Genomic DNA, 23,400 nt, shown 5'->3' on the forward strand with positions numbered 1-23,400 from the left:
GCACCAATCAGCCCGAATCAACGCAGCGCGCACCGCAAAAGGCCGCCTGAACAGGGTCCGTCAGGCGTCTGCGGGGCGGGAACCTTCTGTGTTTGTCCTCGAGAGCTGCAAGGTTGCGACCTCCCATGAACTGCTTTGTTCGGCTGGGCTGTGACTGTGACGGGCCAATTACCCAGCAATAGGAGGGCGGTCTGCTGCGACCCCTTGGGGTGGGGGCACCAAAAAGTTGCGGTGGCTCGTGGATGCCTTATGCGACTGGATTTGATGGGTGGAATGAGGGATGCGACAGTTTAAAACCGCAAACTTGCACCCAAAAGTGGAGAGTGGTGACCTTTATGTATGTCTGAGCTGGGAATTAGGGAGGCCAAAGTCAATACAAAAGCGACGGCACAGGGAATGGAACACGATCCCAGGTACAGCCAGCAGCTGCTCCTTTTTGCCAGACCCTGGCGGCGCTGACGCTACCTAGCCTGTCCACCTGCCTGCGCGGCGGAAAGCTACAGTGAGCAGCGGGTGCAAGTGCAGGCCGGTGCAACCCGACCCCAAAGAAGCTTCCAGCTTGCAGCGCTCGGCGTGGGCGCCGAGCCTGGAGGGGTGGCGGAGGGGGAGGGGTCAACTGACGAGGAATGGCGAAAAATCGCGATATGTGAATGACTGAGTTGATGGCACTTATGCAGGCTTTGCCGTCTCTTTTCTTGCACCTCTCGTCTAACGGGACGACAAGGGGGAAAGAAAAAACCAGCAAAAGCACAGCCTTGTGAACAATCAATTATCAGTCACACGCCAAGGAGCTACGCAACCACTCTACCGTCACTGCAGTTGGTGGCGAGGGCGTTCGCCTCGGCTGCAATGGGACGTCAGTGTCCAAACCAACTGATAGGATGGCTGGAGAGCGGGCTATGCAGGCGGATATGCACGTCTGACTGAATGCTGATGGCTGCTGCCTTTAGACTCGGCTCCGGCTCTAGTGCCTGCAAGCAGCTTCTCCCTGCAGTCTGATGCCTCTCAGGCACCTGCGCACGCTCACCCTGGGCGGCGAATCGAGCCCTTTGCAAGAGCTTGGGATTGCACGTTGTGGCGTGGAAGCAGTTGATTCGAGGCTCAAATCGAGGACAGTAAACACCAAAGCCAATAGCGGCTTTCCTGGTTTGGATGGACCACCAAAAAGGGGGGCAGAAACGGTGTGCCGAGTGCCGGGAGGCGCGCAAGGATGCGAAACGCCCGGGGGGGCCGGTTGAGACGGGACCTAAATCAAGCAAATGCCTGGGGGCGGTTTAGGGGGCGGACAGATGGAAGGCCAGCGGAATGGCCTCTCAAATATTGGTTGTGCTGCTGGAATGGGAGCTTGGGCCAGCAGGGTGGAGGGAGGAGGAAGCTTTGCCGGGCGAGAGATTCAAGACTTGCGGGGGAACTCTTGAATCAAATGGGGCGCGACCCTGACAGTGAGGTCTGGCGGACATTGAGCCCGTTTATATGCGTCAACACGGTCACCAGCCATGAGCCAGATCAACCCTGTCGCTCTGCTTCCTGATTGGGCGTGGGGTCTGATCCGTGAGGAAAGCGCGACGGCCTGGAGTGGGGCTGGTTGCTTCGCCGCCGCCCTTTTTCGCTTTGCTCGGGCATTCTTTGTTAGAGTGGGTCTCGTCCTCGCCCGCCGCCCGGCTGCAGTTACACTGATCATCCTCCATCGCATCCTCTTCCACAATCGCCTTGTTCAGCTCGGCTTTGTCCCGACGGCTCGAAAGCCTTTGTTTGAAACCACGAATGCCCTTTCCCAGCATCACCATTCTCTGCCCAGGCACCCAGGCACCCAGGCGCCCAGGTGCCAGGCTCCATGCACGCCAAAGAGTGTCGGATTGTGGCGCTTCCAGGCCTAGTCCTGGCTCTACCTGTCGCGTGTCTCACGTTCATTTCACAGTTTTGCCCAGCGCTGCTTCCACCAGATACTCACCCAAGCCTTCACATTCAGGCTCATGCACTAGAATAGCGCATCCCCGAGTCTTGCGGCAGGGCCTCACTCGCCACAGCCCCCTGGGTTTTCATCCGCTCTTGTTCTTTTTCTTGGATCCTTTTCCTTTTGTTTTCTTTTCTTTTCTTTCCTCCCCCGGACGTTCAGACTCCTAGCGGGATGTCTGGACCTGGGCACGAATGATGATATACGAGCCCAGAGACATGAACAGCGATGTTTTGGAAGCCGAGCGATGGCGGTTCTTGAACTAGCCTCGCTAAGGTTCCCTCTTCATCGTCACGTCGATGATGGCGAATTACTTGATCTAATCTGACGTGCCCACCATCTTTTCATGCCATCTTCCCCTGCTGCCTCCTCTGCCCTCACCCCGCCCTCCCGTGGAATACCCGCGCATGATACGAGTTACGAAATCTGCTCCCGCATCATAGCGACGATGCTCCGCAAGCTCTTGAGTCGCCGCTCCTTCTGTGTACTGATAAAAATAGACGCGACGGGCCACGCATGGACACCCGCCTCCTCCCCCAGGCTACTAACCTTGACGCCCGCGTCCTGCCATGTCTTGACGAGCCTCTTTGTTTCCGGCGCGAACACTTCGTCCTCGCCATATGTCACAAAAACTCCTTTGGCCGGCCCTGCCCGCTGCAACCACTGTCGATCCTCGCACCTGCCTGGCGACACGAGCGGCTCATCGACCGAGTGGTTTGGCCCACAGTAGTTGGTGCCAAATCGGTGCAGCGTATCCACATCAAGATAGTCGCTTTCTGTGTTGTGCTGGCTTTGTGACACGAGCGTTGTCCACGGCGATATCAGCACCGCCATGGCCGGAAGCTCCGTCCAGACCTCCGCTGCACCCGAAGGTGTCCCGCCCTTCCCGGGCGTATAGGACTTGTCCCGGCCGAGGTGAAGCAAGAGGCTGAGAGCAAGTGCCGCACCCGCAGAGTCGCCGCCCAGAACCACGATGGACGGGTCTTCGGCCATTGACAGGACGTGGTTGTAGCCGCGGATCGCTTCGTCCAGCTGGGTTGGGAAGCACGCATCTGGCACTAGGGTGTACTCGAGGCCGAATATGGCCGGGTTGCTGTACCCGGACTCTACCAGGATATGATGCCAGGCGAGCAGGAAGTCGAGGTAGAAATACGCCGATCCCATGGAGAATCCGCCACCTGCACCAGGAGAGGATATCCGAAGCTCGCGTCAGACATGCATGCTCAACTACAGCTCTGATTCAATCCTCGGGGGGTCATTTACCGTGCAGGTAGTACAAGACCACATCGGGACGCCTCGAAGGGTCCGAAACGATCCAGACTCCTTTGAAGTGTTTCTGGCGCCAAATGTTAGCATCAAGATACAGATACCGAGCACACCAACACGCACCTCTTCATATTCACGCCAGTGAACAGGCGACCTGACGTATCCGTGGCGGAGCATGCGCCATCTCAGGAACGGGAGTGCGACATTGCGGTCAAAGAAAATGCGGGCGATGCGGGGTGGTACGTTGGCAAAAGCGTAGCGGACGCAACGGATCACAAAGTCTTCGAAGCCATCGGCCCGCTGTGCGAAGGGGGTCAGGCGGCCTGAAGATGCGAACCGGTCGCGGAGAAAGTCCCGCGGCAGTCGGTACAATATGAACGGGAGGCACCGCAGCGCGCACGCGACGGTGTCGGCCAGGCCGGCCTGGTAGATGAGCTGCGGCGCCAAGAACACGCAGAATACCAGGCAGTCCAGGTAGGATACTGGACCGAGGAGCATGGTTGCCTAGTTCGAGGGGTTTTTTCCCTCTGCTGTGTTTTGGTACTTGTTTTTGCTGCTGCTGCTGCTGCTGCTGCTGCACAAGGCCCTGGTCGTGTCTCTAGAAAGCACGGGCAAGATGTGTGGCACCGTGGCGGACCTGCTGCCAAGGTCGAGCGGTGCCGCCCGCAATTATACCCCCTCGATTCGTGGTAGCGAGCCTCCCGATCAGCCGATGGAAGCTTACATGTCGCGCCCGGTGCTAGGCGTATGTAGTGCGATCACAAAGGGGTCGTGCCGTCCGGTGCGAGGTCATGGCGTTAAACTTTGGGACTGGGGTAAAGTGTATGCGAGACGAGCTTCAAGTGAAAGGGAACCGTCGCGCAGCGGACAGGTCGAGCCACTGCAACTTACCCGGGGCCATTGCCAAGTCCCAGGAAGGTGCTGGTGCACATGAGAACCAAGAAAGGGACTGGCTAGGATTCGGAAAATTAGGTAATCTGGCGCTAGCATAGATTCTCATCCCCGATCCTTCGGTTTGATGAACATGCCGATAACCAAACTCATCCCGAAAATGGCCAATGGTTTCGGTGGAAGGGGAGGCATCGCGAACGGACTGCATGATAGCGGCATTGCGGCCGGGTGCCGATGTGTTTGCTCCGCCGGCAGTTGAGAAAGGCCAGATGAATCTGCTGAGGGCTGAGAGTGCTGTGTTGGTGTAGGTAGGTATTTCGACAGATCTGGGATGGTTCAGAGTTGAAGAAAGCCGAGAGGACAACGCCTGTGTCTTTCTATTCATTTCGTTTTTTTTTATTGTCATTCCATTTTGCCTTTTTTTCTATTCGCATGTCACGAAGCCCCCTCCCCCCTCCGTCCATCACCGGCCCTCCTCAGCCAGGACCTCTCGCTCCATCTTCTCAAAGGCGCCGAGCACGGCGCCGTAGCGCTCAAACACGCCCTCGCGGTAGCCCTGCCCGATTTTGGACGTGGCCTCGTCCTCGCGCCAGCGGGCGCCAATGAGCTCGTCAAACGTCTCGGCCTCGTCGCGGCGCTCGAGGGCCCAGACGGCCTTGTAGGCGCCGCCGAGGGCGCAGGCGTTGCCGCCGACGTCGAGGCGGTAGACGCCCTCGGCGCCGCCCAGCACGTCGCCGACGACGCGCGCGATGGCCGCGTTGCCCGACCCGCCGCCCACCAGGTAGACGCGGCGCGGCTGCGCCGGCAGCGGGAGCGGGGACGACGGCGCGTCCACGAGGGACCGGGAGCGGAGCCGCAGGGACAGCGCCTGCGACTCGACGATGGCGCGCGCGTCCTCGGCGCGCCCCCACCACGACGGGTCTGTCGATGCCGCGCCGGGGTCGGCCGAGGCCGACACCTCGCGCAGCGCGCTGCCGTCGGTGGGGTTGCAGGCGTACCGCCACGTGCCCGCGCGCACGTTGGGGACAATCTCGGGGAGGTAAAAGTACAGCCCCAGCCTGGCCTCTTTGGTTTGGTCGCCCTCGGGCACGCCGAGGGGTGGGGTGTCGAGGACGGCTTTGTTAAAGGCCACCCAAGGGCTAGCCTTGTCGGCGGTGGCCGCCGCCGCGGGCAGGGCGTCGCGGACCCTCTCGCGCGCCAGGCCGCCGTTCTTGTAGCACAGCATGAACATGTACTGGCCCGGGGTGCAGGGGTGGTTGAAGAAGTGGTAGTGCGGGTGCGGCACGTAGCGCGGCGTGACCATGAGGAAGGTGGTGGACGTGCCCAGGCTGACGATGGCGTCGCCGGGCCGCAGCGGCAGCGCCAGGATGGTGGCCGGGTTGTCGCCCGTGAAGGGCACCACCTGGCAGTCGGCGCCCAGCCCGTACCGGCCCGCAAAGTAGGGGTGCACCGCGCCCATGCTGCCGCCGCCGTCGCGCCGCACCTCGCCGAGCCGGGCGCGCAGGGCGTCCGAGGCGGCGCCGGCACCGCCCGCGGCGAGGTCCAGCAAGGGGGCGCTCCAGTCGCCGCCGGCCATGTCCCACAGGTTCATACCGCAGGCGTCGCTGATGTCCATGGGCGCGATCTTGCCGAGGAACAGCGAGGCGAGGAAGGACGAGACGAGCGAGATGCGCGCCGTCTTGTCGTAAACCTCGGGTCTCTTTTGCCGCATGCGCATAATCTGAGGGCCAGTGAATCGCTATATTTGATACATCAACGTAGTTAGCAAAAAATTTTTTTTTTTTTTTTTGGTTTTTGTTTAATTGGCAACCTGATAGCCTCCGGGATCCTTACGTGGTGAGCAGCGCTCCCCGTCACGTCGGCCAGGCGCCCGTTCCCGCCCAGGGCGGCGTCAAACTCGTCGCACTGGCTCTGCGTGCTGCCGTCCTGCCAGTTTGGCGCAAACGGGTGCGCGAGCGCGTCGGCCAGCTGCTCGACCAGGGGCCGGCCGGGCTCGAGGGCCGCCAGCCGGGCCTCGGCGGCGGCGCCCCAGAAGACGGAGCCGTGCTGCTGGCAGGCGCCGCTGACGCCGCGGACGCGGCCTAGGGGGGCCTCCTTGTCGCGCAGGCGGCCGAGCACGAGGTCGAGCGACTCGAGCCACATGGCCACGGGCGCGAACACCTCGTTCTCGGCGCCGTTGACCAGCACGCCCTTTTTCACGCCATACTTGTCGCCAAAGTCGGCGTCGAAGTCGACCTTGGCCTCGGACACGACCCGGAGGTCTGAGGAGACGATGATGGCTGGGGACCGGGATCGGGAGTCAGTGAGGTTTTTGGTGAGAGGCTTGTGAGAGGCTTGTGAGAGGCTTGTGAGAGGCTTGTGAGAGGTTAGCCTACCTTTAAGCTGCTGGGTCGAGAGGTCGAGCCCCAGGTACAGTGGGCCTGAGTCCATCTCGATTTAGAAACCCAATCGATGGTCAAATCTTTTGTTGCGGTTCGAGGTCTCTCCACAAGTATAGATACGTTTCGAACGTTGCTGCCGGCAGGATTGTGGTTAAGGTTGCTTCAATGAGTAGCAAGTTTATCACAGAGAGATGCCCCCACGCTTCCTTGTTGAGCACGTCTCGTCTCGGCACTTGTCATGGAGTTCTCCCGAGCTCCCAAAAAGACGTCACGGTTGAGAAACAACGACGCCTTTAGCTTTTTGAATTCTTGCCCCTTGGTATTGCAACAGCTGCTCGATCGGCACACCATGCCAACAAGACCTCCTCCCCTCATCCCACCGCGGGCGCAAAGGGGTCCTCGTGTCCCATCGAGTCTCCATCCCCTGGCGCACGACACAAGAACGTGGGGCAGCTTCTGAGCTCCGACAGCTGTGTTTCCCCATTGTGCCGTCACCAGCAGCCTTACGTGACGTATTTAGCCTAATCTCGGCCCAGCCAATGTCGTTGCCGGCTGAGAGCCCACGTATCGACGGGCGTTTTGCTTACCGCACCAATGGGACCGCAATCGCCAGCCGAATTATCACGTTTTGCCGCAGAACCCTAGAGCCGGTACCACTACCACCTGTGCAACGGCCGGTCGAGACCGCTTTCGGCGCCATGCCATGCATCTGTTGTTCCCGTGCCGTTCTAGATTTTTCTGCTTTTTTTTTTCTCTTGCCTCAAAAGACGAAGCCTTCGCATCATGGCACGCAATGGCATGCTTTTAAGCCGCTGAATTCCGCTGCCAAGCACAAAAACATATACCGAAAAAGATAGGTGGTATGACAAGAAACCTAGCCACGCATTCTAGATACAAATCCAAATAATTCTAGACCTTGGAACACCTTTTATCCTCAGAAACTCCCGCCCAGATTCCACTTGTTGCCAGGTTGCGCCACAAACGCCAGTTGTATACAATATGTACGTCGGGTAGTCTGTTCAGTTTGACTTAGGGTGGCTGTTGTCGCCCTTGCCGTTGGCATGGCCGTGCTCGTGCTCGTCCTCGGGTTCCGGGCTGGCCCTGGGGCTGACCTCGCCCGGGATGAACTCATCAAACTTGCGCCTCTCGACGACCTCGCTCTGCACGAACCGCACGCGCACGCGCCGGACGCCGCGCACCTTGCCGCCGACGCGCGTCCTTATGGCGTCCTCGACCGCGCGACACTCCTCGACGGTCCAGCGCCCGGGCACCGAGAGCTCGAGGTCGACCAGGTAGTTCTGGCCAGACTTGACGCCCGCAACTTCCCTCAGCTCGACCTCGCTCCGCCTCTCTGCCGTCAGGACCAGGCTCTCCTCGAGAGCATCGACCGCCTTGATCGCCTGTTTGCGCACCGACTGCTTGATCTCGCCGTCGATGCTGCGGTCCGCAAGCTCCTGCACCGCAGAGATCGTGTTGCCGACCCCGGCGCGGATGACGAGGAGCGAGATCAGCAGGCCGCCCGTCGGGTCTAGCCACTGGGCGCTGTGCCAGAAGTTGGCGCCCAGGACCACCAACAAGGTCACGATGCCAGTGAGGCTGTCGACTCGGTGGTGCACGGCATTGGACGCGAGGACAGAGGATTTTCGTTCGCGGGCGACCTTCATGGCTGCAAGGAGGAAGCGAGGAAGCAGACGGTCAGCATGGGTTGCACAAAACTGCCTGTGAATAGAGAGAAAAGCGACAGGGACACAACGTACTGGCATGGTAAAGCCACTCCTTGACCACCACGGTTCCGGCGGCAAGCCAGGCCGCGTTCAGACTCGGGCCGATGTGGCCATGACCGTGACCGTGACCGTGGTCGTGACCAAGGGCGCCGTGCGAGTGGCCGTGGTGGGCGTGCGCCATGAACTCGGCGGCGGCGGCAGGGTCGAGAAAGAAGTGGGCGTAGAGGGTACCGAGGCTGCTGTAGCACATGAAGAGGCCGCCGAAGAGGAGCATGCCCGAGACGCCGAGCGAGCCAAGGCTCTCGACCTTGCCGAAGCCGGTCGGGAAGCGGTCCGAGGGCGGGCGCAGGCTCCAGGTGATGGTGGTGAGTGTCAGGATGTCGGAGCCCAGGTCCGACAGGCTGTGCCAGGCGTCGGCCACCATAGCCTGCGAATTGAACATGTAGCCGCCGGCGCCCTTGGCGATGGCCATGCCTAGGTTGGAGGCGAGACCGATGCGGGTGATGCGGACGCCGGCATCATTCTTGTTGCGCGACGTGAGGTAGACATTGTCGTGGTGGTGGTGGTGGTGGTGGCCGTGGCCGGCGTGGCCTCGAGTCTGGGTGGCCGCCATGGCGGGAGTGGTAGTGGTGATGCTGGCTGTGCGCTTCGTGGGTGTCGGTCGGGGGTCAATACGACAGCTGGGCGAGGAGAGGGCAGGTGGCAGTTGCGACAGCAGAGTTGGGGGTCGCAGCGCCGTCTGATATAATACGCGTCGTTGGTTGTGGTGGTGACAAGGTGTTCTCATCCTGCGTCCCAAAAGGTACCACTCCAGAAGTACCCGGCGCCCCAGAGAGGGCCCTGGGTGATGGGCACCATGGAACGGCGGCATGGCGCACAACAAAGAAATTGGGAAGGGAAAGCGCCGAGGGGCTGCCCTCTGCGTCAGCTGCGAACTGCCCAGCCAGGGTTCTCAGCGCAAGCGGAACAAGTCTGCCGAGCCGGGAATAGCCTGCCGAGGCGGGGGAGTTATATGGCAGGTGCTTGCTTTTTGGATGAAGCCGGGTGTTGATTTCTTGGGCTCAAGCTGCGATGTTGGTTTTTTTTTCTCTCTCCCTCAACCACCGCATTCGCTGGTGCCCCTGAGCCTGATGTTGGCCGATTGCACCATCGAACCGGGCATCCAAGTCCCCTCCTCCAGCGCTGTCGCGCAATGATGGAGTCCGGAAATCGGCCACTGGCCCACTCGGATCAGCCCATTCTGCTGAATCCGGCAGCGAGCTTCAGCAGCCAGGTGCCCCAGGTTCCAAGGCACAGGGGCTGGTGACGGGGCCGCAGATGCGACGCTTCCCGCTCTGCATACACCAGCTCAACTATCTAGTGGTAGGTATCTGAACAGGTGCTGTACCTGACAGATGCATTACGTATGTGTCACAAGCTAGAATATCCTAGAAAAGCTGCTTGTCCGTTGGGTTGTTTGGCTAGGAATCGAGCAAAAAGGAACGGCGTCTCTTCGTTTTCATCCTCGTCCTTAAATCGAGACCGACTCCCGTCTGTGGAGCCAATGACGGCAATGCTCCTTTGGGATTAGGCTTCTGGACAGTGCGTGAGCCAAGAGATCTGCCAAGGCGCTGAGTGAGCATCCAACCCAACCCAATCGACGAGACCCCTTTTGGACACGATCCGGCCGGGCTTCAGCATACCATACTGCTTGTTATTCCGCCGTTGGTCATTGGCCAAGACACAACTTCAACACCACCGACCCAGGAGATTGCAGTGTGCACCCAACGGGGGTCACATGACATCTTGCCCAATATGGCTGCTCCGATGCGCGCTCCCCTGATGCGCGTCCCCTACACGGACGTTTTCCCCTCTCCGCGCATCTTCCCCGTAACAGCCAGCAACTTTCCGGGGGCAGTGGGCGCCCTCGTCGACTTCATCACGGCGCCGTCTCGTCGGGGCCTGCCTGCCTCTACCGTCTGCCTTTCCGGCGCCGGCCTGTCCGTCGCCTCTGGGCTTGCCGACTACCGAGGAGACAAGGGCACCTATCGACTCAACAAGACATACAGGCCCATATACTACCACGAGTTCCTGGCTAGCCACGCCGCGAGGCGGAGATACTGGGCCAGGTCCTTCATAGGCTGGACCACCCTGCAAAAGGCAAAGCCGAACGTAGCTCATCGCGCCATCAGGGACCTTGCGGACCTCGGCGTGATCTCGTCCATCGTCACACAAAACGTCGATTCTTTACACTGGGCTCCAGATCAGCCCGGGTCCCCCGCGCGGACGCTTGCAACACGGCCGAACATCGTAGAGCTCCATGGCTATCTCAGGACCTTGGTGTGTACGTCGTGCCGCACCGAGTATCCCAGGGACGACTTCCAAAAGGCCCTGGCCAGGCTGAATCCTGCGTGGGCGGCATTCCTCGCCGAGGCTGTCGCTTCGGGGGCGCTGGAGACGGAGAACCCCGACGAAAGACGCGCCAAGGGCATACGATCAAACCCAGACGGCGACGTCGACCTGCCCGAGGCTCCATACTCTACTTTCAGGTACCCTGCCTGCCCCAAATGCCTCGCAAATCCCCCGCCTTTAGCAAGCGGGAGCCTCTCAAGGGTCGAGGTCGACGGCGATGGTGCGTGGGAGCCAGCAAGCAATGCCGGAATCCTCAAGCCAGCCGTCATAATGTTTGGGGAGAGCATCTCACCGTCCGTCAAACTCGCCGCCGAAGAGGCCGTGGCCGGCGCCGGCAAGCTCCTGGTGATCGGCACATCCCTGGCCACCTACTCGGCCTGGCGCCTTGCTAAAATGGCCAAGGATAGGGGGATGCCGCTTGCAATCGTGAATATTGGGGGTGTGAGAGGGGAAGATGCATTCTTTATAGACATAGATGCGCAGCACACAGGGCGCGATGCCGTCAGAGTAGAGATCTCTACAGAGGTGATCCTACCTGCAGTTGTCGAGGCTCTGGGCCGACCATCAAAAGCCGACGATGCCCCGTTCGCGGTCAAGGGTCACGGTGCGGCGGCTGTGTTTAAAGAGGTGGTACCGTAGAAGTACTTTCTGTACCGGCGCCATATTATATTTGATTTAATAGAAGTCAGACGTAGCTGCAGCTTTCGGTTTTGTCGGCACCTCTGGGCTCTTCGTTGATTTTGAGCCTGCCTCTTTGCCTTGGGATGCACTCCCGTGGTCCGGGCTCTCGCCTTTTTCGAGATCACGAAGCACTGCAAGGCGTCTTCAGCAACCTAGTTCACTAGTATCTTTTCTCTGTACTCCTGCGTAGAACTCTTACCTTGTTCCCAATGTTCCTCACTCTCGGGATCACCACTACCCAGGGTCGCCTCGACATCGACGGCTTCGCCCTTGTGTAGCTTGTCGACAACCTCCCGCAGGAGACCGATCCTGACCTCGGACTGCCGCATAAACATCTCAAAGTTCTTCCGCAGGGAGATCATCTGGATCGACATGGAGCCGATCAGAAGGAAGATGACGATGTAAAAGGTGGCGGGGTTCCAGCCTTTGGACTTGGGCTTGACGGTTTTTGGGGACCCGTCGCGGCGGAGCGGCTTAGGGATCAGGGACTTCCAGAAGGAAGTTTGCGCGATCGAGGGGGTGCTTGCGTACCGCGTATTGCTGCTGTTCGAAGCGCATCGTGACGAGGCAGGCAGTCGAAGCAGGGCGGGGGTCTTTGATGCAAATGACGTGACCGGAAGCCTCTTGGGGGCTCCAAATGGAGGCATAGTGCCGCTTGTGAACCGCCGAGATATCTGGGTCGGTCGAGATTGTTCTCCGTTTATTCGGGACGGGTCTGGGTTTCGAGATCGATGAGAGTCTGGTGTCGTGAATATCAGCTTGCTGGACGCTAAACTTCAACCAATCGATGCGGCTGGTTCTCAAAATCAATTCTCTGCCCCATGCGGGTCGTCGGCTTCTGTTGCTGGGGCAACCTCTGACCTCGCAGAAAATCCAGAGTCCACATCACGCCAACCCCTGCCCAAAGCAGCCCGCTTTAGGAGGCTTTGGCGCGTCCAAAGCCGGAGACCGCCACATCTGCTCAACATTGCCGATGCGCGCGTCGTTTTGGTCGTTACCCTCGTCTTTGATCAGAGTATAGCTTGTCAAGGCTATTATTAGGTGCTTTCGTCAGAGATATGATTAGGAGTCAGGGGCTTTAACACTCGCTTTTTGCTTTGCGATCGCTCTTTTTAGCTATGGCTTCCTTACAAGAACAGGCGGACTCTGTCCGCTCCGCCGTCACTTCGATATCGACATGCTCGCCCGCGACGGCCGTGCTCCTTAAGGACCTCGTCCTACCCAGCGATGCCTCCGCCAGGGCCGACGGCACCGAATCTCGCGCCTCCAAAACGAGCCGAGCCCCGAAAACGACGACAAGCGGTCGAGCGCCTAGCAAAAAGTCAACAAAAGCCGCGACCACCGCGGGGCTCTCGAGCAAGGAGAAGGCAGGACTCGCCACCCACGTCATCAATGCCTCATTAAAGGCCCTCGGAGAGGCCGCGAAACCGACGGCGGCGCTACCCGCTCCGCGACTAACACAGCCCGAGGCCGGCGATCTCGTTCGCAAGGCGTCGCGGAACGCCCTCCGCAGGTCCCTCTCGGCGCCTCCGACCCCACTACAGGCGCGAACCCTGAACCGGGTAGCAACCTCACCGCTTGCCACCGTAAAGCAGCCTGCGAGGCCAGCCTCCTCGGGCTCGGGCTCCTCGAGCTGCCTGTCCCTTGTGGAATGCGCCCGCATCGCTTTCGCCGCTCTGAGGGGACTTCACAATGCGGGCGAGATCACCCTCCCAGAGCTCCAGCTTGAGAGCGGAATGTCTTCGCTCGTCGCAAGGCTGATAGCCTTGGGCATGCTGGAACAGGCCGCCAAGGAGCTCCGACTGCTCAAGCAGCGGCTCGATAGTCGCTCTGGGGTCCAGGCCACTGCAAAGAAGCCGAACAAGGCCGGCGCGCAGATTGAAACCGCCCCCGCGAATCGGATCTCAGATATACTGGACTTTTGTGGATTCAAGGCCGCTGACGGCCCCTTCACCAACCTTGTCATCACGACCCAGCTTCAGGCGCTGAGGATACTGTCCATGATGAAGAAGCCCCAGCATACCGAGTCGGTTGTCGACATCCTGAAAGACTCCACTGGGTCCTCCCCTCTCAGGCTGTTGATCGCTTACGCCGGGAGCAGCACCACTCACCGCGACAAGGCCTCGCGCCAGCTGGAGACGCTTTCACAACTTCTTCTGTCTCTGACGCCGAGCGTGTCGAGCAAAAGCGACGACGAAGCCCTCGAGCCGAAACTGAGCATATCCCCGTCTGCAGCGTTCGACATGCAGGTCCTGGGCCTGGAATCGAGACTGCGGTGGTGGGCCATCGCAGGGCACAAGGGCGACGTCCACAAGGACATTCTTTCGCCCTTCTCCAGGTGTTTAGCCGCGTACATCCGCAGAGCAGGGCCCGGGGACGAGTCCCTGTACAACACGTGCGTCAATGCCTTCGAGCGGATCCAGGAACTTGTCGGGAGCAGCGTCACGAGCCCGGGCACGTCTTTCAAGTCACCGATCGCGACACTGTACCAAGCTCTCGGCGCGGTTGCTCGAGAGACCCGAAAGTACTCCGAGGCTATCAAATGGACAAAACTCGCCAGGGGACTTATGAAGGAGGGGATCGATTCAGAAGCAAGCCGCTGCGCAGTTGACGCTCTCCTGCTATCTTTGCAGCTTAAAAACCCTGCTGAGTATCTTGAGGACAATACGCTGGTCGATGGCGTCATCGACGGCATGCAGGGGGTGCTGAAAGGGGACAGCGCCGAGCTGGAGGACCTTCTGGTTAACGTGGGCCTTGCGCGGAGGTCTGCTATGAACGTCCTTGTCGCGCAAGATAGGAGCGCGTTGGCCCCCAAGGACACGCTACGTTCCCTGGAATCCTTCGTCGTCCAGTGCCCCCGTTTCTGCCTGCGGTGGCTGGGCAAACCACCGGCGTCCAACGGCAGCACCAAGGACTTTCTACGATACGAGCAGAGACGACAGATGCTTACAAAATCGATACATCTATTTCTCGATTCAGCCTTTATGGTCATCAAGGCCCTGATCGACGAGCGGCGCATGTTCTGGGCGCAGATGGACATTGTGCTGGGCGACTGCCTCACCCTACTCGACTACATGGGTGACAGTGGGAATGCCGAGTCCTCCACGTCACACCACGTCAAGATATCGCACTTTTACTTCATGCAGTACACCCTCCTGCGGCAATCCTCCAAGGATCCCAAGAGCCCGGAGCCCATGCGCGCGCTTCGCCGGTCCATCGAGTGCGTTAAGCAACGATCCGCACGAGAGAAGGAGAAGTCGCAGCTTATCATGAAGCTAGAGCGGCTAGCCGAGGCGTACAACTCTCTAGGACGCGTCGGCGAGGCCCTCGGAGCCCTCCAGTCCATTCGGTCTAGTCTCGTTGATGATGGAGTTCTCGCCGAGGTCGTGCAGTGCCTAGAAGAGCGCCCCCCGGTTCTCGCCTGGACTCGCACCAGCCAGGCTAGCACGTTGTCGCGGACGCTCGTGTCCATCGCAGGGCTGGAGCAGGTTCCCATGAACTGGTCGGTTGATCTGCCTGAGGCCCAGCAGCTGGCCGTCCGTGAGCATTGGCTACACTTCGTCATCCTCGGTGGCTCCAAGGACCGCAAGCGTCCGACGCTTGCTGACGAATGCGTCGAGTCACTGCTCAAGACTTACTATCCGACACGCTTCCCCATCAAGCGAATACGCACTCTTCTAAGCCTTCTAACAGTAAACCTAGACGACCAGGATCAGTTCGCAGCAATAGAGTCGCAGATTGATGCCGTCGTTGGCCTCATCAAGGGTGGTGGCTGCGCCGAAGACAGGCCTTTGGAGCCATACCTACAGCATTACTATGCCTACCACAACTCGCTGGTAGGCCTCAAATCCGCGGCACCCGATCTTGACCGAATCGACAGTGCTCTGGCTCAGTGGAATAAGGTGCTCAAAGATTGCAACACGCTGGAGGAACTCGACCGAGTCATCGACAACCCGGCCGCCCTGTTGAGCCACCTCCAGTCGCTGGGCGACTTCGGGCGCACGATGAGCCACGACCCTGTCCAGCTGGCGGCGCTGGAGCTTTCGTCAATGATCTCGAATATCTCATCCAAATGGGGCCCAGAGGACAGGATCAGGTCATACTCGAGCCTGGCCTTGCTTTACGCTAATACCGGACGGTGCGCCATGGCCGAGAAGGCCCTCGATGCTTGCCAGGAGTTTGTTCTGAAAGAGTCTGGGTCGATCCCGGGAGGGGCTGTCGCTGACATGCACCTCGCCTACGCCGAATACTACATCCTAACAGGAGATCTGGACAAGGCAGAGAGTCACTTCAACCAGGCGCGCGGCCATGCCGTATCAGACAGGAGCTCGCAGTCTTCAAAAACACGGCGGCGAGATCTCATCAGCTATGCGTCACTGTTGCAGTCCATGATCGCCTCTAAGAAGGGAGAGGCCCACCACGCGCTGGTTCATGCGCGAGAGACGGTGCGGGTGCTTTTCAGTGACTGGGCAAAGCTCGAAGATAGGGTCAAAGCAAAGCAGAAGGCCAAGGACGCTGCTGATCTCAGTGATGGAGACTCCCCTCTCACTCCGTCATCGGCCATGATTGCTGCTGGGCCCGAATTCTGGAAGCTATTCCACTCACTCTTCCGCAGCATGTCTCACCTTTCGTCAGTTTACGCGCACCTGGGAATGTTCCAGGAGACAGTGTACTACGCGGAACAGGCACAAAAGATGGCCCAGGGCACCAACGCGCGCCTCTATCTGGCGCAGTGTGAGGCCTGGCTGGCATTGGTCCATTTCAAGGCTGGCAACTTGGACAAGTCGCTTGAACTGGCCAACCAGTCCAGCTCCAGACTCAGCGGCGGAGACGGCACATGCACCGCCGTGACTCTGGCCTGCCAACTTGCCGGACTGTACCGGGATCTGAAGGAGCCTGACTTGGAACAGGATATGATCAACCGCGCCGAGGCCGCCATGAAGTATCTCAAAGAGACGCCTGGAGATGTGGACAGTGGGGATGTACAGGAAGCGCCCGCCACGGTCAAGGCAGGCCCTGAGGAGAAAGCAAAGAGGCAGCCGGCCAAACGAGCGGCTAGTGCTGCGAGCACGGCCAGAAAGACAACGAGAAAAGCAGTCACTGTCTCCAAGGCCAAGGCTCCAGCTCCGAAAGTCGAGGCGCCCGCCCCTATCATCAGCGATATTGTCATTTCTGGCCTCCAAAGGTCGCTAATGATGCACAGAGCCATCTCTCTGCTCAACAGTAGAGACTGGACCGCCGCCATGGAACTGTTGCAGCAGTCACAGGTTTTGACAAAGCTGGGCAAGAGCAAGCTGGGCGAGATGGTTGCGCGAGCCACTTGCTTCTTTGGGCAATGCCAGGACCAGATGATGAGAGACGCCGTCTTCTCGGTCATCCAGGACTCGACCTTGTCCTTCCCCGCAGTCTGCAGCGCGAGCTCCGAGGCTGTCGCTGAGCGTCTCGCGCTTGTCAAGGCATCGCCGCCCAAGAAGGGGAGGGGTGCTGCAGCGGCAGCGTCGGCGGCGCGGCTGCCCGATTTCATCGAGAACCTCCAAGCCGCACACGACTGTCTCGTGCAGGCTCACGCCGTGGCTATGGTCTCGGGCGACGGCGCCATGGTGCACCGGATCGCCGGGATGCTGCAAAGCACCATGCTTCTGCTCTCTGCCGCCTGTCCGTCTCGGCCTCGCATCACGGGCAGCCAAGCCTTTGCAACATGCTCAGTAGAGGCAGCGCAGAACCTCACATGGCGCAGGGAGCGGAAGGCTCTGCTCCTGGAGATGAGTGGCTACAAGAGTGATGGCCTCGAGTGGCCCATCCCCATGGGCCAGGCAGACCCGAGTTTGTCTCCTGCCCGAGCTGGCGCGCCTACGGCAGACATGGGCCGGTTCCAGAAGGACTTTATCGACATAATCCCCAAGGATTGGACTGTCATTTCCGTGTCTCTCAGCGACAACAAGCACGACCTCTGCGTCTCGCGGCTTCAGGCCGGACACAGCCCGTTCGTCATCAGACTGCCGCTCGAGCGCGGCAGTTCGCGGGACTCGGCCAACGACTCGTTCAACTACCACCAGGGCCGCGCTGAGCTGCAGGAGATTATCGGGCTCGCTGACGGAAGCGCGCACAGGGCCAAGGATATGGCGAAAAAGCGGCTCAAGTCGGAGTGGTGGGCCGAGAGGGAGGAGCTCGACAAGCGCCTTGGCGAGCTGCTGGAAAACGTCGAGCAGGTCTGGCTCGGCGGCTTCAAGGGCATCTTCTCTCAGCAGAGGCGCAGCCCCGACCTGTTGGCCCGGTTCCAGAAGAGCTTCCACGACATCCTGGACAAGCACCTGCCGTCCCGTCGACAGGTCCGGGGCCGCCGCATCAAGGCAGCCGCCGCTGCACCGGCGCCCGTCAAGGTGACGCTGGACCCGCGCATCCTGGAGCTGTTTGTCGGTCTGGGCGACGTGACGGGCCCCGAGTGCGGCGACCTCGACGACGCACTGAACGACCTGCTGTACTTTGTGGTGGACATCCTACAGTTCCACGGCGAGCGCAACGCCTACGACGAGATCGACTTTGACTCGATGTGCGTCGAGACGTTTGACGCGCTGCACTCGTACCACACGACGGCGGCGGAAAAGAAGAAGAGCGGCGCCAAGAAGAGCGGCAACGCGACGGGCGGGCAGCAGCAGCAGCAGCAGCAGCACACGGTGCTGGTGCTGGACAAGGCGCTGCACATTTTCCCTTGGGAGTCACTCCCCTGCATGCAGGGGCAGGCGGTGTCGCGCGTGCCGTCGCTCGAGTGCCTGCGCCGCCTGATCCTCGAGCAGCGGAGGCCCAAGGACGACGCGTCGGCGCCGAGCGGCCACCACGCCTGCAAACGCTCGGGGGCGTACATGCTCAACCCCTCGGGAGACCTCATGAACACGCAGGGGACGTTTGAGGAGCCCCTGGCGTCGGCCCTGCTCGAGGCAGATAACAACAACAATAACAGCAACAACAACAACAACAACAACAACAACAACTGGGTGGGCACCGTGGGCAGGGCGCCGACCGACGCCGAGTTCGAGCAGGCGCTCCGGACGCGCGACGTGCTGCTCTACTTTGGGCACGGCAGCGGGGCGCAGTACGTGCGCGGGCGCACGGTGCGGCGGCTCGAGGGCGGGTGCCGGGCCGCGGTGCTCCTCTGGGGCTGCAGCTCGGCGTCGCTGGCCGACGTGGGCGACTTTGAGACGCACGGCCCCGTGTGGAACTACCTCATGGCCGGCTGCCCGTCGGTCGCGGGCACGCTGTGGGACGTGACGGACCGCGACATTGACCGCCTCGCCGCGCGCGCCCTCGAGGAGTGGGGGCTCGTCGGGGCCGGAACGTTCCCTGCCGAGGACAAGGGCAAGAAGGCTTTGTCGTCGTCGTCGTCGTCGTCGTCGTCTGGTGCCACCGGTAGTGGTGCTGCTACTGCTGCTGCGGGTGGCAAGTCGTCGTCGTCAGCAGCTTCGTCGCTCGCCCAGGCCGTGGCCACCGCCAGGGATGTGTGTCGCTTCCGCTACCTGACTGCCGCCGCCGTGTGCGTCTACGGCATCCCGGTGTACCTGACCGACGGCGAGACGACGACGACAGCGACGACGACTGCCTGAAACAAGGGAGGGTAACCCCCAAGAGATGGCACGAACCTCTTCGTCATGCGATGGTGGGAAGGGGTTTGTGTGGCCCCTCGCGAAACCCAGTCCGGTCGGTCGGTCGGTCGGTCGGTCGGTCGATGCGTCGGTCGGGCGAGGGCGGACGGGCACCCACCCCCCTCCTTGACATACGCGAGGTACAAGGCACAGGGCGCCACTGCTACCAACCATTTTTTCTTTTTCTGCGGGGGACGTTGGCTCTACCGTACTATAAGGGAGGGCAGCGTCGTCATCCCTCCGGTGTGCTTCCCCATATCTCTTAACGGTTTTCTGCTCTGTGTGTCCAGGGCCACCTCATTGAGGGGGGCGCCAAGGGACCACAGACAACTGCCTAGCTCGTATTGGATTTGCAAGGGGACTCTTTTTCGCTTCATGTCTATTTCTATTCCCTATCATCCTTTTTTTTTTTTTATCATGATGCATCGCAAGGGCGTTTGTTATTGGCTGTTGGTTTAGAAGCATTGGTAGGTATCAAATCTGCGGATTTGGAAAGCCACTGTCTTTTTTTTTCTTTTCTGACTTGTTTATTTTCTGTATGGACCAACGACGAATGCACACTTTGGGCGGATGGACGGCTTTCTAGATATTTAGGTAGACACATGCGTCACGATTTAATCACCCTTCTTCTCAACCCACTAGTTCTATTCCTTCTCCGCATTTGTGGTCTCTATGTTTCGTTGAAGCGGAGGCGTGACCTCGAGTTGGCTCTATCACCTCCAATGCAAAGGAATGCTTCGGTCAAGTATAAAAAGGCAAACAAAACAAGTTGGGAGAAGAGAGCAAGAAGATGGGAGGGAAAATTGTCATCCGAGTGAGCATCAATACAATGCATGCCCTCGGGGGCAAATCAAGCAGCCGGAAATATGGCCCTCCGCGCCAATACAGCAGCGTATACATACCGTCTATATCCCACGCGGGGGAGTGCCCCCCACCCGACAGCGGTCAAGATCAAGGTTTCGCCATTCCCTCCCCAGCGGAGAGAGAGAGACTGCAAGCCCCCGGGTATGTAGGCGGTCACGCCATATACTCTTCGCACTGCCACTTTCCCCACCGTCATTCATGTACGATGCGATGTTGCTTTTGTTTTTCTCCGTCCGGCGGTGGGGCCTCCCCTCCCATCTCGGGGTGGTTTCCCGGGATAATGCTGCTGCTGCCATTGTCATGAGAAGAGGGCAATGTGGATGGATGGATGGATGGATGGATGTACATAGCATAGTGGGGGGCCCCGCGCTCCCTCCACCGTTAGGCTCAAGGACTCGGGCCAAATCCCGTCTCTCCCCGCCGTCACTCGCATAGGTAACATACAATACCCAGTTTGTAGGCGCCCGCCCAGCTCGGGCAGCGGTCATGCGCTCGCTGCCTGTACAAAGGAGGACAACTCCGAACCGACGGTCCACTTGGCGAGTTCCAAAGGAGCGAAACGTGCAGGGAGATGTCGGAGCCCAGGCCGGATGCAGACCCGAGGTTGTGTTGTTTTGGAAACACTTTACTTGCCTTGCATAGGCACCTTACCTACTACCTAGGTAGATATCTACCTACTAACCCTCCTTATATACATACATATCACGCATCGCCGTTTATCAGCCGCGGAAGCCCGCCGCATAGGATTCGGGGCGGGACTTGGTACAGTGTCGTACATGTATGTTGTGTGTGACGCGGCCGGCCACTGGTTCCGAGCACCCTTCCTGATTGGCCCTTATAGGATAGTGCAGGAAACGAAACAAGAGCAAAAGGAAACAAAGCAGAGAGAAGCGAGGGTGGATTAGGAAGGCACTTTTTTTTTCCTTGGTTGCAAGCGGGTAATTATGGAGGGGACCAATCCGGCGGCGCTATGACGGGATATCTCGAATGCCACCCCAGCTTGTAAATGCACCCCCCTCCTCCTCCAAACAAACCGACAGCCAAAATGACCGGAAAACTCGACCCAGGTTTGGTGCTTGTGCAGCCCCCCCGACCACCACCGGGCCCTTTGGTGCAACACTGATAGGTGACCCAAGGAGGGGCAGGGAGGGGGTGGGCAGACGGTCAGGGAGTGGAGGGAGCCATATACCTAGGCAGGGCAGGTAGGCATAGATATGCGAAAAGAGGAGGGAACAGAAAAGAGGCTACAAGTTGAAGATGGGGTCACCGGTGTACATGCGCGGGACGAGCGGGTGAGCCACATCACAAAACCAAACCCGTAACCCACCAGCCAATAAAACGTAATGAGACCATACAGGGCCGCCGCCTGATTGGCTGGGTGTGTTCTCCCTGCCAGGCCGCTTCTGCGTCGATTCTAGCTGGCTTCCAGACAGAGCCGGGTAATTTAGCCCTCCAGATTTGCCAGATGGGATTGCTAGGGTGTGCCAATCTAATATATATGGAATGAAAGAAAAAAAGGGGGTGTGGTGGTGGTGGTTTATGGTGATGGTGGGCACCCGCGATGGGCTTGACGGGCGGGCGGCCGTTCTTGCACCACAGCCCATGGCCAGCAGGCAGCCCACATTCCCTCATCGGGCCTTTGCCAGCGGGAGGGTTGCGCTCCGGGGCGGGCGTGGGGACCGAGATCAACACGGGCTGCATTGCATATGTGCGGTTGCGTCTCGCCCGTCACACCCCTGGCGTTTGCCTCTATCGTCATATGTCCTGACCCAGGCGCGCTAGCGACGTGTCGAGGAGGCACAAGGAGGGGGAGGAGGGACGGGGAAGGAAGGTGGGAGGAGGCACGAGGAAGGGGAGGGGGAGTATGAGGAGGATACCTATTCCACGGGCAGCAGGAATCTGTGCTGACAGTGCATCGTCCCCGCGTCCCCGCGTCCCCGCGTCCCAACTGCCACACGAGCCTCGGAGTCATCGTATGTACTTGGAGTCCGAGTCCACTACTGTTGTCTAGATGGCAGAAGATGGAGAGCATGCAGGACAGGGCCAAGAGGCCGCCCCCTCGGCACACAGACAGCCCAAAGGAAAACCGCGCGTCTTGGGGAGGAGCCGGTCGGCTTGATGACCCGAACTCGACGGGAAGTTGTGTGGCGCCAGCCGCTGTGTCCAGCTCGGGTTATACGCCGGGCAGTTCGCCTGCCTGCCTGCCCCCCAGAGAACTGGGCCCCCAGGCCCCAGGTGTCCGGTGTGGTCGGCCATGATGCAGAGGCCCAAGGAGACGTTTGGACGTGCTTGCTTCTCGCTAGATGTTGCTGTTTGCAGATGGATTCGACGTGTCACTTGTGCCATGGCCTTTGATCCAACCGGGTCGGATACCGTCGAGGCCATCGTCCTGTCACGCCGTGGGCTCTGCCTCGAGTTACATGGCCCAACAGAGGCCAAGCAAACAAGGGCAATGCCAGTACCATGTCGCCCCGGCCCCGGCCCAGGTTGGACGCAGGGGCGCAGGACGCAGGACACAAGACCGAGCCCGGGGAGTCGGCAGGCTGACTTCTGGGTGTGCGACCATGCAGCCAGCCGCGTCCCATCTTTTCGAGGGGTGCATCTCCAGAGATAGTCGCGGTGACACGGAGCGGCTCAGTCCCGAGGAGCGTCCAATGAGGAAGCCAAGTGGGAGGGCATTGACGACGAGGATGGAATGGGAGCAGAAATGGGAGGAGAAACAAGCCACCCACTATGCCTTGGAAGTGGCCTTCATTCTTCCTTGCATAGGTGGCGTCTGAGCATACCGTTCTTTTCCTTTCTTGCCATGGCTGGACATTAAGAAGACGATGCTCTCTAGCCACTTTGGACGGGGCATTCCGAGACGGCCAGCTTGTCTTGCATTAAAACACTGCCGCTTCCGAGATTAAGCTAGATTGGACCCTGTTTTCGAGTCTTTTCAAGTCTGAAAGAGGAAAATGGGCCAAGATCGGGCGGACAGGCAGCAGTGTCTAGAGTATCCAGAGTGTCTAGAGTGTCTCCCTTGAGGCAGGGCTCTCTCCCTCAGCGTGGCAAAGTTAGGTTTTTAGAGTTCCATGGCAGCTGAGCTTGGCCGTTGTCCCGCTTCTTGCAGCGACTGTGGTGTGTGGGCCGTGCGAACCCCACCAATGGAAGTCACCAGCCGAGTCGGAGAATAAGACGGCGATGGCGGTTGTGCTGATCAGCCTTATTGGAGGATAGGTACAATAATGACCAAGTATACAGTACTGTACCTGTTTTGACGGACTCGGAGGAAAAGGAAAGAGCAGCGCAGATGGCATGAAGAATGGGGCAGATCGGTATCTCCGCGCCTGTATTCTACCTAGTATAGCATCCGCCACATATTGGTAGCAATTACGCCGAATGGCAGGTCGAGGAAAAGGGACGGGCTAGACTTTGAAATGTCGCCTCATCCATTCGAGCGCCCTTTGGCTATGGGGCAAGCACAAGGCCTGCATGGTGGGCACCCCAAAGTGACTCGTGTGGTGCTTCTAGCCAGATGGGGCTAGGGGGGGTACGTAGACCCAATCCCCTGGAGTCCTGCTGGAGTACCTGCTGTGGGAGGTGTGAGCATGAAGTGCTCCCTCCCAACC

At 59.7% G+C, this 23,400-nt stretch overlaps 9 protein-coding genes across 9 annotated transcripts; 3 read left to right on the forward strand and 6 right to left on the reverse strand.

Moving 5' to 3' along the window:
• Positions 1–465: 465 nt before the first annotated feature.
• Positions 466–1,460, reverse strand: GGTG_09500 (hypothetical protein; the record flags this gene model as incomplete). The annotated part of the gene is made up of 3 exons (XM_009227350.1): positions 466–586; positions 796–844; positions 1,442–1,460. 3 exons carry the CDS (start codon positions 1,458–1,460, stop codon positions 466–468), a joined length of 189 nt encoding a protein of 62 aa, XP_009225614.1.
• Positions 1,461–1,487: 27 nt separating this feature from the next.
• GGTG_09501 (hypothetical protein) lies at positions 1,488–1,787 on the reverse strand (the record flags this gene model as incomplete). Its single annotated transcript, XM_009227351.1, has 1 exon — positions 1,488–1,787. One exon carries the CDS (start codon positions 1,785–1,787, stop codon positions 1,488–1,490), a length of 300 nt encoding a protein of 99 aa, XP_009225615.1.
• A 281-nt stretch (positions 1,788–2,068) lies between these two features.
• GGTG_09502 (hypothetical protein) lies at positions 2,069–4,159 on the reverse strand. The gene is made up of 3 exons (XM_009227352.1): positions 3,344–4,159; positions 3,218–3,290; positions 2,069–3,132 (listed from the first exon to the last, which is right to left on the reverse strand). The coding sequence occupies exons 1-3, from the start codon at positions 3,716–3,718 to the stop codon at positions 2,372–2,374; spliced, it is 1,209 nt and encodes a 402-aa protein (XP_009225616.1). The 5' UTR covers positions 3,719–4,159; the 3' UTR covers positions 2,069–2,371.
• On the reverse strand, positions 4,120–6,995 carry GGTG_09503 (xylulose kinase). Its single transcript, XM_009227353.1, has 3 exons — positions 6,487–6,995; positions 5,945–6,390; positions 4,120–5,849 (listed from the first exon to the last, which is right to left on the reverse strand). Exons 1-3 carry the CDS (start codon positions 6,539–6,541, stop codon positions 4,575–4,577), a joined length of 1,776 nt encoding a protein of 591 aa, XP_009225617.1. The 5' UTR covers positions 6,542–6,995; the 3' UTR covers positions 4,120–4,574.
• A 260-nt stretch (positions 6,996–7,255) lies between these two features.
• GGTG_09504 (mitochondrial metal transporter 2) lies at positions 7,256–9,368 on the reverse strand. The gene is made up of 2 exons (XM_009227354.1): positions 8,250–9,368; positions 7,256–8,158 (listed from the first exon to the last, which is right to left on the reverse strand). The coding sequence occupies exons 1-2, from the start codon at positions 9,085–9,087 to the stop codon at positions 7,512–7,514; spliced, it is 1,485 nt and encodes a 494-aa protein (XP_009225618.1). The 5' UTR covers positions 9,088–9,368; the 3' UTR covers positions 7,256–7,511.
• Positions 9,369–9,697: 329 nt separating this feature from the next.
• On the forward strand, positions 9,698–11,399 carry GGTG_09505 (hypothetical protein). Its single transcript, XM_009227355.1, has one exon. It carries the CDS (start codon positions 10,011–10,013, stop codon positions 11,244–11,246), a length of 1,236 nt encoding a protein of 411 aa, XP_009225619.1. The 5' UTR covers positions 9,698–10,010; the 3' UTR covers positions 11,247–11,399.
• On the reverse strand, positions 11,168–12,098 carry GGTG_09506 (hypothetical protein). The gene is made up of 2 exons (XM_009227356.1): positions 11,488–12,098; positions 11,168–11,419 (listed from the first exon to the last, which is right to left on the reverse strand). Exons 1-2 carry the CDS (start codon positions 11,933–11,935, stop codon positions 11,283–11,285), a joined length of 585 nt encoding a protein of 194 aa, XP_009225620.1. The 5' UTR covers positions 11,936–12,098; the 3' UTR covers positions 11,168–11,282.
• Positions 12,099–12,307: 209 nt separating this feature from the next.
• On the forward strand, positions 12,308–19,006 carry GGTG_09507 (separin). The gene has a single exon (XM_009227357.1). The coding sequence runs from the start codon at positions 12,407–12,409 to the stop codon at positions 18,884–18,886; it is 6,480 nt and encodes a 2,159-aa protein (XP_009225621.1). The 5' UTR covers positions 12,308–12,406; the 3' UTR covers positions 18,887–19,006.
• Positions 19,007–19,791: 785 nt separating this feature from the next.
• On the forward strand, positions 19,792–20,451 carry GGTG_09508 (hypothetical protein; the record flags this gene model as incomplete). Its single annotated transcript, XM_009227358.1, has 2 exons — positions 19,792–19,930; positions 20,432–20,451. 2 exons carry the CDS (start codon positions 19,792–19,794, stop codon positions 20,449–20,451), a joined length of 159 nt encoding a protein of 52 aa, XP_009225622.1.
• Between the last annotated feature and the right edge of the window lie 2,949 nt (positions 20,452–23,400).

This window comes from Gaeumannomyces tritici (genome assembly GCF_000145635.1).
Source record: "Gaeumannomyces tritici R3-111a-1 unplaced genomic scaffold supercont2.5, whole genome shotgun sequence".
NCBI classification, from domain to species: Eukaryota; Fungi; Ascomycota; class Sordariomycetes; order Magnaporthales; family Magnaporthaceae; genus Gaeumannomyces; species Gaeumannomyces tritici.